At 34.0% G+C, this 14727-nt stretch overlaps 1 protein-coding gene across 1 annotated transcript in view; it reads right to left on the reverse strand.

The window, feature by feature from the left end:
• Nucleotides 1-8292: 8292 nt before the first annotated feature.
• Nucleotides 8293-14727, reverse strand: part of LOC136025568 (uncharacterized) — a 31167-nt gene continuing 24732 nt past the window's right edge. The window contains exons 3-4 of the mRNA XM_065701594.1: nt 12349-14258; nt 8293-8488 (exon numbers count right to left, since the gene is read on the reverse strand). Coding sequence (XP_065557666.1) covers nt 12795-14258 — 1464 coding nt within the window. The 3' untranslated portion in view covers nt 8293-8488; nt 12349-12794. The remainder of the gene's footprint in view (nt 8489-12348; nt 14259-14727) is intronic.

Genomic DNA, 14727 nt, shown 5'->3' on the forward strand with positions numbered 1-14727 from the left:
CAGGGAATCGATCGTAAAAGGGAACTCTTTCTCTTCAGTGGCGAAATGCCAGAAATTTCCCTAGTTGAATAATCACCATGAAGACCTACTTAAAAATGGGAGCGGGTGCCAACTTTTCCCAGCGGAATTTCATGTAAACAACGAAAAATTGCTGACTATGGAAACCTATAAGCGATATTTTCCTTTGAATCGAGATAGGCTTCCTAGTAGGGTCAGAGAAGAAACTGGAATAAATAAATAGAGATGACGGCATAAAACGATCGGATTTATGAGGGTGTAAATTTTGAAAGGTTAAGGCTCCTATCGCAATTTTTGGCCATATTAGAAAGCCCGAGTACGATGATATCGGCCGAGTCGGTCGACAGCATAAGATTTTTAGCAGAAAGTTACAATATATTTTCAGAGGAATATTTTAAGAGTGCGCCAATATTTAATTTTTCAAATCAAACTGTGATATATTTGATAGCGGTGATATGTGCTAATAGTGACCCAATCCTATTAAACAAAATTTGATATATCAAAAGATTTTCCTTTTTACGGTGACTCTAAATATACAAAATAGCCAAAGTACTATAAAGCGAAAATTCTGAGATAGCTGATTGGCCAAGAACTATCGATCAGTTGCATCCTCCAGGTTTCGTAAATCATACCGTCACATGGAACCACATTCATCCGGCACAGTCAGTACAAAATGTAGTAAACAAAAAAAACAAGTTCTTTCAACTGAAAGTAAGGAGCGACATTAAAACGAACAGAAACTACTCCGTATATGAAAGGGGCTGTCTCCTCTTAAACGCCCCACTCTTTACGCTAAAGTTTGACCCTTTCTCACAACTCTACTTTTTAAAACAATAAAAAAAACTTTAGCGTAAAGAGTGGGCGTTTAGGAGGGAACAGCCCCTCTTATATGCGGAGTAGTTTCTGTTCGTTTTAAGTTTTAATGTCGTTCTTACTATTAGTTGAAAAACTTGTTTATTTAATTTAATTTCAAAACGTTTTAGAATTAATGCATGTTTTGATTTTGGCTCTCCACACATAAATAATTGAAACGAAATTAGTATATTAATTTTTATTGTGGCTAAATGGCTTTCTCGTAGTTTCGATTGGACGATTTTGAGAAAAAAGGGGTGAGGTAGGAGGCCTATTTCCCCTTCAATCTTTTCGGTGCCTTGAAAAGGTAATTAGAACTTTTAATTTTTTCACGGACGTTTTTATTAGTAATAAATCAACGTTCCTTACGAATTATCTTATGTAACAAGCTTCCATATTCGTATATTTTTATTACGTAATAGCTGTTGATGTGGCGCTTCGCGCCACACCAACACCTAGCTTGTGGGGGCACTTCGTGCCACCCCTCCCCAAGCCCCCCCCCCACGCGCGTAAGTCGTTACGCGCCATTGTGGTTGTGTCTCTGTTTCCTACCTGTGAATATAGACTTATATATATATATATATATATATATATATATATATATATATATATATTTATATATATATATATATATATATATATATATATATATATATATATATATATTTATTTATTTATATATATATATATATATATATATATATATATATATATATATATATATATATATATATATTTGTGTCCGGGGGACACCCGGACACAAATCACGACCGGGACACAGGGAATATAAATGACGACCGGGACACAGGGATTGTTCGAATAGAAATTACAGACCGGGACACTGGGACACAAATGAATATATATATATATATATATATATATATATATATATATATATATATATATATATATATATATATATATATATATATATATATATATATATATATATATATATATATATATATATATATATATGTTTTTAACTACGTAAAACTTGCGTATAGATCTGAATACGGATTATTTTTCCCATGGACAATTATATGTTGCATGTTCAAGAGTCGGTAAACCTGACAATCTATTTATATGCACAGACAATGGGACAGCGAAGAATGTTGTATATTCGCAAGTTTTACGTAGTTAAAAACATATATATACTAGCTGGATATATAAAAATAAGTTGCCTGTGTGTGTGTGTCGAGTGACGTCATGTCATCATGTCATGTCGTCATGAAGTTAGTTGTCGTCATTGTTATGACGATGACGTCATTAAAGGTATTTAAGAAAATCGTTCAAAGAAAAATTTTTCGTTCAAAGACAAAGAAAGATCGTGGACGGAAAAATGTTTAATTGTAAAATGACTGAAGAACCTACAATGGCAACAGCCGAGGAAGCTGCTCAAAAAAAAGCTGCTCAAAAAAAGCTTCCAAAAAGGAATCTGCTGCACAAAAAAAAACTAAAAAGAAAAAAGAAAAAAAAACTAAAAAAACTAAAAAAAGGTAAAAACCAAAAAAAAAAACTAAAAAGAAAAAAGAGAGAAACACAAAAATTTATTTCATCATATACCAATTCAAAAACGAATGTTTATACAGACCGGGACACCGGGGAACAAATGACAACCGGGACACAGGGAATATAAATGCTGACCGCGACACTCAAAGAGAAATTACAGACTGGGACACCGGGACACAAATGACGACCGGAACACAGGGAATATAAATGACGACCGGGACACAGGGAGACAACTACAACGGGGACGTCGGGGGGCAAAGGGGGATATATAAATGACGAAGGCGACACAGGGAATGTTCGATTAGCAATCACCATCAACAAAGCTCAAGGGCAATCATTAGAATCATGAGGTATAGATCTGAATACGGATTGTTTTTCCCATTGACAATTATATGTTGCATGTTCAAGAGTCGGTAAACCTGACAATCTATTTATATGAAAAAAGTATATGCATCTATATGAAAAAGTATATCTGTATATGCATCTATATTATATGAAAAAGGTAAAAAACTAAAAACTAAAAAAAAGACCAATTCATAAACGAATCCATATACAGACCGGGACACCGGGACACAAATGACAACCGGGACACCGGGAATATAAATGCTGACCGCGACTCTCAAAGAGAAATTACAGACTGGGACACCGGGACACAAATGACGACCGGAACACAGGGAATATAAATGACGACCGGGACACAGGGACACAACTACAACGGGGACGTCGGGGGGCAAAGGGGGATATATAAATGACGAAGGCGACACAGGGAATGTTCGATTAGCAATCACCATCAACAAAGCTCAAGGGCAATCATTAGAATCATGAGGTATAGATCTGAATACGAATTGTTTTTCCCATTGACAATTATATGTTGCATGTTCAAGAGTCGGTAAACCTGACAATCTATTTATATGTACAGACAATGGGACAGCGAAGAATGTTGTATATTCACAAGTTTTACGTAGTTAAAAACATATATATATATATATATATATATATATACTAGCTGTTGGGGTGGCGCTTCGCGCCACCCCAACACCTAGTTGGTGGGGGCGCTTCGCGCCCCCCCCCAAGCCCCCCCGCGCGCGTAAGTCGTTACGCGCCATATTAGTTACGCGCCATTGTAGTTGAGTCCCTATGTCCCACCTGTGAATATAGATAGATATATTATATATATGTTTTTAACTACGTGAAACTTGCGAATATACAACATTCTTTGCTGTCCCATTGTCTGTGCATATAAATAGATTGTCAGGTTTACCGACTCTTGAACATGCAACATATAATGGTCCATGGGAAAACAATCCGTATTCAGATCTATACCTCATGATTCTAATGATTGCCCTTGAGCTTTGTTGATGGTGATTGCTAATCGACCATTCCCTGAGTCGCCATCGTCATTTATATATCCCCCTGTGCACCCCGGCGTCCCCTTTGTAGTTATGTCCCTGTGTCCCGGTCGTCATTTGTGTCCCGGTGTTCCAGTCTGTGATTTCTCTTTGAGTGTCCCGGGCGTCATTTATATTCCTTGTGTCCCGGTCGTCATTTATATCCCCCTGTGCCCCCCGGCGTCCCCATTGTAGTTGTGTCCCTGTGTCCCGGTCGTCATTTATATTCCCTGTGTCCCGGTCGTCATTTGTATCCCGGTGTCCCGGTCTGTATATACATTCGTTTTTTAGTTTTGTTTTTCTCCTTTATTTTTTTCCTTTTTTCTTTTTTTTCTTTTTTAGTTTATTTAGATTTTTAGATTTTTTAGTTTTTTTTATTAGTTTTTAGTTTTTTTGTATTTTTTACCATTTTTTTAGTTTTTTTAGTTTTTTTTTACTTATGTCCTGGTCGTCATTTATACTCCCTGTGTCCCGGTCGTCATTTGTGTCTCGGTGCTTTGTTGATTGCTAATTTATATTATATTTATATTTATATTTTTTATATTTATTAATATTTTTTTAGTTTTCTTTTTCTCTTATTTTTCAGTTTTTTCCTTTTTTTAGTTATTTCTTTTTTAGTTTTTAGTTTTTTTTTGTTTTTTACCTTTTTTTAGTTTTTTTAGTTTTTTTAGTTTTTTAGCTTTTTTAGTTTTTTTATTAGTTTTTAGTTTTTTTTTAGTTTTTGCCTTTTTTTAGTTTTTTCAGTTTTTTTTTTAGTTTTTTTATTAGTTTTTAGTTTTTTTTTAGTTTTTACCTTTTTTTAGTTTTTTTTTAGTTTTTTAGCTTTTTTAGTTTTTTTTCTTTTTAGTTTTTTTTGTAGTTTTCACCTTTTTTAGTTTTTTTTCTTCTTTTGTATTAGTGTGAAATAATTCAGACGTCATATGTGGACAAACACGACGTCACTCGACAGACAGACAGACAGACATAACCCACAAACAACTTATTTTTATATATATTTATTCATATTTTTTTAGTTTTCTTTTTCTCTTTTATTTTTCAGTTTTTTCCTTTTTTTAGTTTTTTTCTTTTTTAGTTTTTAGTTTTTTTTAGTTTTTTACCTTTTTTTAGTTTTTTTTAGTTTTTTTAGTTTTTTAGCTTTTTTAGTTTTTTTATTAGTTTTTATTTTTTTTGTAGTTTTTGCCTTTTTTTATTTTTTTCAGTTTTTTTTAGTTATTAAATTTTTACCTTTTTTTAGTTTTTTTTAGTTTTTTAGCTTTTTTAGTTTTTTTTTTCTTTTTAGTTTTTTTTTGTAGTTTTTACCTTTTTTAGTTTTTTTCTTCTTTTGTATTAGTGTGAAATAATTCAGACGTCATATGCGAACAAACATGACGTCACCTGATCCACAGATCCACACACAGACAACTTATTTTTATATATATAGATATATATATATATATATATATATATATATATATATATATATATATATATATATATATATATATATATATATATATATATATATATATTCACAGGTGGGACACCCGTAGAACCTGGAACATAACGCGTTACCAACTCAGCAACTTCGGGCTTGAATACCCGCGCGCGTAAGTCGTTACGCGCCATATTAGTTACGCGCCATTGTAGTTGTGTCCCTGTGTCCCACCTGTGAATATATATGTCTTTGAACGATTTTCTTAAATACTTTTCATGACGTCATCGTCATAACAAACATGACGACAACTAACTTCATGACGACATGACGACATGATGAAATGACGTCTCTCGACAGACCCACAGACAACTTATTTTATATATATATAGATGTCAAAAGGCACTAGATATAGCAATTTTCTTTAAAATGAGCCATTATATAGCTCTATGGTTTCCAGTGCCCAAACAGTTGAGGAGCCAAAACGGAAACAAAAAAGCTGCAGAATATCGTGGTTACAGCCGATTTTCTTTATTTTTCAGGCCAATATAATTTCTTTGTTGTTTAAACCAACAGACGGTAAAATTACCATACAGGAGTTACTAGCTACCAAGGCAACCCGAGTAATTTAATAATATTTATTTTACTATAGGCTAGAGTTCGTTCTTTCTTGTATGTATATCACCTATTGTTAGAATTCTTTGCTATATGAATGTTTCTAAGTGTAATGGCTAGTAAACAGGACTTTGAATCCTAAGATTTGAGTTCAAATCTCTGTAGAGCGTTTTTACAGTTGATCTACACAACCATGTAGGTTTCTAATTATTTTAAGGTCTCTTGAAGTTTTTGTTGTTTTAAAACGTACACTTGTGAGAAAGAGTCAAACTTTAGCGCAAAGAGCCAGATGTTGAGGAGGGGACAACTCTTTCATATACGGAATAATTCAAAACAAACAGAAACTGTTTATGAAGGAGTCGCTTCCCTCCACAATGCCTTGCTCTTTACGCTAAAGCTTTAAGGACTTTACGAAATGCTTCCTTTTCTATTCAAACGACCAATGTTTATGCAGCTGTTCTTAAGAAATTTGGACAGTCAAACTTCAGCGTAAATAACAGTATTGAGGAGGGGGGTATTCCCTTCATATACAAAAGTAAATCCTGTTCATTTGAGTTTTAATGATCTTTACTTTCAGTTAAAAAATCTGTTTTTTTTTTTGTTCTGATCATTTTTAAATAACGCCCGTAGATTTGGTTCACTCTTCTTAAATATTTCCTTCTCACTGGAAACTCATGCGTAGGAATTTCTACCATGTAAACTAATTCCCGTAAAACCCCCTCCAGGCAGTAAGAAACTCGCCCCCGTAAATTTTCTTGCGGTCGATTCAGCTTGAAAAATGCTCCTTAGCATGCTGTCATTTGAAAATACTAATTTCCAATAATTTCCTCAATAGCTTCTGAAATCCTCTCTTTCCGTAAAATGGTTTTTCTGGAAATCCAAAATGAAAATAGCCTCAGAATAATTTTTCCTGAACCATCTTCAGTAAAAATCTGACTTTGGAAAGAGATTATGACAATTAAAAATAATTTCGAACAGTAATTCTATCAGATCGCCCCATGTAGAATTTTCCATGGAAAACCCCCTCCCCCAGAAATTTCCCTCTCCATTAAAAATTCTACCAAAGAAACCCACCCTAGGCACAAAATTCCCCCTCTCAAAAAGTGTCTGTATACTCCTCTATAACAAATACTATGCGTACAGATTGAATACATTTCATAGCTTACAGGCGTCTCCCTGTGGCTTGGGGGGGTTATTTTTACTCCCCACAGTAGTTATTACCGCTCTCTCAAAATTTTGATCAGATAACTTTAGAAAACAAAGGACTAGTAAAATGTTTTATTATTTCAAATCGTATTTTGTTGATAAACAATAGGTTTGTTAGGAAAGGCCTTGAATATAATGCACACTTACGATATAAATTGTTTATTCTTCCCAACAAAGATGCTTAAAGATATGCAACCGTTTTTTTTAGCTGTTTCTTCGAGTGATCATAATGGTAATATTTGTTTTAGGATGTCAATATAGAGCTCATTCCAGCAAAATATTAAGATTTAATCATTTTTAGATAACAAAATGTCATATCAAATTTGTCATTTTTTGCACTTTATACTCCCACAAAAAAGAGAATTTGGATTAAAATTTTAAACATTAAGGTCAAAACTGTTATCGAGGGTATTTTGATATATACAATTAGTTTAAAAATATCTAAAGCTTATATAGAGCATTTAAGTTTCAGGGCACATTTGTGGTTCAGTTGAATATTCATTTCCAAAATATAAGTAATCCATTATCAAGAAAGAGCGACTCAGCCCAATAGCAATGGAAATTTAAAAACGGAATTTATTCGTCAAAAGCTACGGGTGTGAGGAAATTTCTCAGCTTTCTTTCCCTTTCTCAGCCTTCGCTCTTTAAAGCCTAGGAACGACGCATCAACGGATGATAGATGGAATTATCTATCAACAAAACAAAGAATGAACTATGCGTTTTTTGGAACACGTATTTCGGAACATTTACTTTGGCAGCCATCATTTTTTTTTTTTTTTTAGAGAGAGAGAAAGATGGTTTTATTAATATAATTAAACAAAACAAGCAAATGGCCCGAAGCAAAGCAATTATCTTATGAGCAATAGGTTAGTTCAATAGAGAATGTATAGCATTGGCTATTTCAATTGAATGCTACAAGTTTTTTGTTAGATCTAAGTTTTATTTAAATACTGGGCATATACACAATATATTCTCTTTTTAATTCCCACTGTGTCGAGAATTCAAACTCAAAAATATGGGCAGAATTTCTTTGTTTCAACCCATGATTTGTAATCTGACTTTGTAACTGAATATTGAAAAAGTATTTATATTTAAAAAAACACTTATTGATGGCAGCTTTTACGAAGCATTAAACCAACTTATTTCATTGAACGAATTTACTGTTGTTAAGATGAAAAATATCCCAATTTTGTGCATATAGCTACCTAATTTGATTGTCCCGTTTGAAGGTTTATCTTTAACCTAATGATTCGAAACTAGAATAGAGATTTACACATAATACAAAGGCAAAAAACACCACAGCTTCTTTAACTTATCTTAGGCTGCAGCTAAGCAAAAGACATCATTAAAAATATGCAACTTATAAAATTTCAGAGAATAGTTTGACACTACAATCCTTCAAAACCTTCAGCCATGATTATGCATTATTTCTTCCTTCATTCGTTCTGTCCATTAATCTTCTAGGATCTTTTCGAATCCCAATTTCCTGAAAATAATGTCATTAATTAATTAATTACTTAATATTAAAAAACACTTTCCCAGAATCAAATTTTCTGGCGACTTGGCATCCACAAATCTTGATTAGCGGTTTAATATTATTCTGATTCTATATTTGGGCTTACATTTAGTATTTTCTCTGCTGCTTACATGAAAACTATTTGAATAATTAAGTTCATTTGAGCCCATGTGAAAAGACTTTCAAGAAAAAATGATTATAATGAAAGTAGAGCGAAAAAAAATCAGATGAACAGATCAAATTGCTCCTTAGCCCATGCAAAAAATCTATAAATAGCTCAAACAAGTTAACCACTGAAGTTTTCATATACTTGTACTTAGGCAAAGACAGAACTTAAAAGGAAACCCAAACCCTCTCCCCCAAAATATACATTTTATTTTGCAAAAAGTTTCACAACAAAGACTAACAAAGACAACAAAGACTAAACCGTAAAATTATAATCTAAGTGTTCTCTTTATTGTTTTTTTTTCGACTAAGATGTATTTTTGCTTAAGGGCATATAGACAGAAATTATCATAAAGAAGACTATCGTTTCTATTCCTTTTAAAGTAAAATACAAATAATTTGAAATTTAGGGAAGTATAATCTAGGAGAAACAGTAAGGACTGTCACATTCTGAGATGATATGTCAGAGTAAAATTAAACACTAACGAATTAACAAAATAAAATGTTTTTTTCTTATAGTCATTTCTTATTATCTTTCTACCGAAGTTCCTTCATCAAAATGTTTAAATACTGTTTCATATATTTCCCTAATATTATACTGATCTGTCTGAGAAGGGGGGGGGGGCAATAGTACACTGATGTGCCATTGACAGAGAAAGGTAGCGTAACTCAATAACCTTTTTGTAGCCGCTTATCTCTTCTGTAAAATTGGGATTAATCGACTAATCTTTGCTTCACGTTTTCCTACGAAAAAAATTATAACACTATAAGAGTGTGGTTGACTCAACCTGAACCAAAGTGCTATATCTGATTTAATCTTTAAGTACAAAAGAAATCAAACTTAAAGTTTTTTTTTCTTCCCCGGTTCCATCTTAGGTCTAATCAGCCAGTTTCCTTGGCGGTTCCTTGGATCCTAGGCAGTTTCCTTTGGTCTCTTCTAATTGTTATTTACGGTTTTATTTGAGTTGTTATGACATTATCAAGGTTAGATCCCTGCTTAAAGCTTCGCCAAACATAGTGTTTGAATTTTTTTTTTTCAAATGAAAGCATGAACTAGTCTGATGAAATTTTAAGAGGATAGAATTGTCCATGGGGAATTTTACGGGGGGGGGGGTTAGTTTACATTAGAGAACTTTTCAAGGACAAGTTTCCCATGAACAAAGTGAATTTTTCATGAAGGGAATATCAGATTTACCAGAATTATTTAAAAAATAATCAGAAACTCAATAATAGTTTTTTCGACTGAAAGTAAGGAGCATCCCTAAACTGAAAATAGTGGGAAATTAGGCCATATATGAGGGAGTTCATTAGAATAAAAAGCTCTTTCAAAAGGACTAAAAGCACTAGCATAAATAGAAAGGTATCTAGGAGCAATATAAAGAACAAAGTATGACCCCCCCCCCTTATATGCGGTATAGTTCCTGTTCGTTTTTACTTTTAATGCTGCTCCTGATTTTCAATTGTTTTTTTTTTATTTACACAAAAAAGAATTGACAGTTCATAGACTAAAAATAGGCACGAACTACAGATTGAATATTTGAATATGGCCATGTATTGTACTTTTTCGACGAGCAACTTTCAGAAGTATGGTCAATTATGTGAACAATTTATAGAGCCTTAGCTGGAATAATCATTTTCTCTTACAGCTAGGATTGAAGCTGAATGAGTTCCGTACCTATTTCGTATATTTTGCTCAGAAAAATTCATATTTATAAAAAGCCTCAAAGCTAACATTAAATCTGTTTTGGGGAGAGGGGCACTTCAAAATTTTAATTGCTGTACATGTTAAACAACATTACATATACCTTACAATACATTTAGGCTTTATTGTTTGACGTCATCAAGTCATTTACTCTGACCTACTACACCAAATGATTACACTGTTTTTTTTGGGTCTTTGATAGACAATAACAATAGAAGAAAAAGACGGCTCTTATTGAATCACTATATAATCAATAAAAAAAAATTCGTGAATCTAAAAGAAAGACGTTTTTCCTTGGCTCGTAGATGCTTTTGTCAACATTCATTAAATCTACCCGAATCGGGTTCATTTTCTTGTTTTATTTACTATGTTTTATGGCACAGATAAAGGAATAGTATTACAAGTACCTTTTGATGTCATAATTCCTTCATTTTTAAAAAAATTAGAGCTTATCAACGGCCCCTTTCATAACAGCAATATTATAAAGTTGGTATACATTTCTTGAAGTCAAATTTTTTTGAACATAACATACACGTTTTTTAAACGTTAGTAAATAACTTTATCCCCAGAATTCTCTGACATCTCTTGTCTTCTAATTTTTAGCTAAAGCACCCTTTTAGGAGTGGTACCATGCAGAAGATTTATATATATATATATATATATATATATATATATATATATATATATATATATATATATATATATATATATATATATATATATATATATATATATATATATATATATATATATATATATATATATATATATATATATATATATATATATATATATTTGTCAATGCTACAAAAAGAGAACGTGGCCTATCTGATGGCAACGTTCACCTCTAACTTCTCAGCAGAAAGCTAGGCAGTTATTTTCATTAATTGGTTTAAAAGTTAGAACATGGTAACGATCAGATTCTGATTTGAATTTGCCTCTAGGAAAAAACTCCTTGACTTTGTCCCTTCGTGTGTGCAACCGAATTCTTCTTGTTTTTTTTTTTTTTTTTTTTTTTTTTTTTTTTTTTTTTTTTTTTTTTTTTTTTTTTTTTAACAGCTTTTGTAGACTCGGGTTTCAAGTGTTTTATGAATTTCCATTTTTTGTTTCGGAACTTGTCTGTATTTCATGATAAAAAATACTGTCGGTACATACCCGTGAAAATTTCATGTCGCAAAGATAAAACGAAAATTCATTTATTAAGGCAAATGGTGATTTTTAATCTGAAGCAAAACTACACATGATGACCATTTAACAGACAGTTAGGTATAATGTCAATCAAAATTGAATGGTCATAGAATACGAATCAATAAGTTTCATATAATTCGAAACACTAGAACAGTATTAGTATTAAACACAAACTAATCATTTTTTAGCCCTGAAATTAAAAAGTAAAATGCGAATAATATTGAAAAATACTAGCATTCTCCATTGCATCAAACAGTTCGTGGCAACAAGCTGTAAGTACCGGGTGACCCGGATCAAGAGTAATCGAAACCCTAAAACACAAATATTTGATAATAGTACATACTACAAAAGAATCGAACATTCAAGTAGATTTCAAAAATATACAGCTCATTAAGCTTAATGGTACCCATTAAAAGTTACGAGCCAGTGAAAATATGACCTATGTCTGAAAGAGGGAAAGCAACCAAAACAGGTTATCTAAATGGAAATCACACCATCATATTCAGCACATCAAATAACCCTATTTTCAAGTTTCAAGATCCTATATGCCAAAATGCGGAATTAAAAATTTTTTACCACAAACAAAATCACGTATGTGTTTCTTGTGTTTGTTGTTTTTTTTCCAGGAGTGACCAAATCGGACAAGGTGATCCTATAAGATTGGGAGACGGCTTACATACATTCGGTGCAAAAAGAAAGAACTAAATTATTTTTTGCACAATATACCTTACTTCTCCGCAATGCGGTTTTAAGTTATAAATAAACATGGACTTACCCTTGCTTAAAGAAGAGTACTTTAGAAACTATTTGAAAGGCCATTTTTGAGCACATCTCAACATTTTGACTCTTGACTAGCTAAATTTTGCTTCAAATTTGACATCTCTCAATCCAAAACAGATTCTTTTTCTCAAACAGCCACATTTTCATGAAAAATGAAAAAGATGAGTTTCCTTATAATTTTTTGATACAATAAAATAATATTATTAAGTATTAAGCCTGTGATTTCGTAGTTTCCTCCTATATAAATTATAAATTTACTTTTATTCTATGATAAATATTCTATGATGATTGAAACAAGCAAGCATGGCAAAATAAAACATGGCACTGAGATTAGTGTAAGAAGGTGTGCTACATTAATCCAGTTCTAAAGTGTCTGGTAATGGTCTGTCTTTCTCGTTCAAACAGTAAATTTGGAATAAATCAATGTATTATGCTCTTGTGTCAGTTGCGGTTTTGGCCTAGCGGTTCCTTGAACCCTTCTTGAAATAATATTATTGAATTATAATCAAGTAGGTGTGGGCAAGTCTTGTGGGTGCAAACAATTTGTGCATAGAGCAGAAAACACTTCCTTGGCCCATTAGCGCTATCGACCAACGTAATCGAAGGCAGCTCGACCAAGGAGTTATCCGACTGCTCCAAGTGTGGTATTTTTATTGTGTTTGAGAAAGTTTTGTGGGTGCAAATAATTGGTGCATAGAGCAGAAAACACTTCCTTGGCCCATTAGCGCTATCGACCAACGTAATCGAAGGCAGCTCGCCCAAGGAGTTATCCGACTGCTCCAAGTGTGGTATTTTTATTGTGTTTGAGAAAGTTTTGTGGGTGCAAACAATTGGTGCATAGAGCAGAAAACACTTCCTTGGCCCATTAGCGCTATCGACCAACGTAATCGAAGGCAGCTCGCCCAAGGAGTTATCCGACTGCTCCAAGTGTGGTATTTTTATTGTGTTTGAGAAAGTTTTGTGGGTGCAAACAATTGGTGCATAGAGCAGAAAACACTTCCTTGGCCCATTAGCGCTATCGACCAACGTAATCGAAGGCAGCTCGCCCAAGGAGTTATCCGACTGCTCCAAGTGTGGTATTTTTATTGTGTTTGAGAAAGTTTTGTGGGTGCAAACAATTGGTGCATAGAGCAGAAAACACTTCCTTGGCCCATTAGCGCTATCGACCAACGTAATCGAAGGCAGCTCGCCCAAGGAGTTATCCAACTGCTCCAAGTGTGGTATTTTTATTGTGTTTGAGAAAGTTTTGTGGGTGCAAACAATTGGTGCATAGAGCAGAAAACACTTCCTTGGCCCATTAGCGCTATCGACCAACGTAATCGAAGGCAGCTCGCCCAAGGAGTTATCCGACTGCTCCAAGTGTGGTATTTTTATTGTGTTTGAGAAAGTTTTGTGGGTGCAAACAATTGGTGCATAGAGCAGAAAACACTTTCTTGGCCCATTAGCGCTATCGACCAACGTAATCGAAGGCAGCTCGCCCAAGGAGTTATCCGACTGCTCCAAGTGTGGTATTTTTATTGTGTTTGAGAAAGTTTTGTGGGTGCAAACAATTGGTGCATAGAGCAGAAAACACTTTCTTGGCCCATTAGCGCTATCGACCAACGTAATCGAAGGCAGCTCGCCCAAGGAGTTATCCGACTGCTCCAAGTGTGGTATTTTTATTGTGTTTGAGAAAGTTTTGTGGGTGCAAACAATTGGTGCATAGAGCAGAAAACACTTCCTTGGCCCATTAGCGCTATCGACCAACGTAATCGAAGGCAGCTCGCCCAAGGAGTTATCCGACTGCTCCAAGTGTGGTATTTTTATTGTGTTTGAGAAAGTTTTGTGGGTGCAAACAATTGGTGCATAGAGCAGAAAACACTTCCTTGGCCCATTAGCGCTATCGACCAACGTAATCGAAGGCAGCTCGCCCAAGGAGTTATCCAACTGCTCCAAGTGTGGTATTTTTATTGTGTTTGAGAAAGTTTTGTGGGTGCAAATAATTGGTGCATAGAGCAGAAAACACTTCCTTGGCCCATTAGCGCTATCGACCAACGTAATCGAAGGCAGCTCGCCCAAGGAGTTATCCGACTGCTCCAAGTGTGGTATTTTTATTGTGTTTGAGAAAGTTTTGTGGGTGCAAACAATTGGTGCATAGAGCAGAAAACACTTCCTTGGCCCATTAGCGCTATCGACCAACGTAATCGAAGGCAGCTCGCCCAAGGAGTTATCCGACTGCTCCAAGTGTGGTATTTTTATTGTGTTTGAGAAAGTTTTGTGGGTGCAAACAATTGGTGCATAGAGCAGAAAACACTTCCTTGGCCCATTAGCGCTATCGACCAACGTAATCGAAGGCAGCTCGCCCAAGGAGTTATCCGACTGCTCCAAGTGTGGT

This window comes from Artemia franciscana, chromosome 3 (genome assembly GCF_032884065.1).
Source record: "Artemia franciscana chromosome 3, ASM3288406v1, whole genome shotgun sequence".
Classification (NCBI taxonomy): Eukaryota; Metazoa; Arthropoda; class Branchiopoda; order Anostraca; family Artemiidae; genus Artemia; species Artemia franciscana.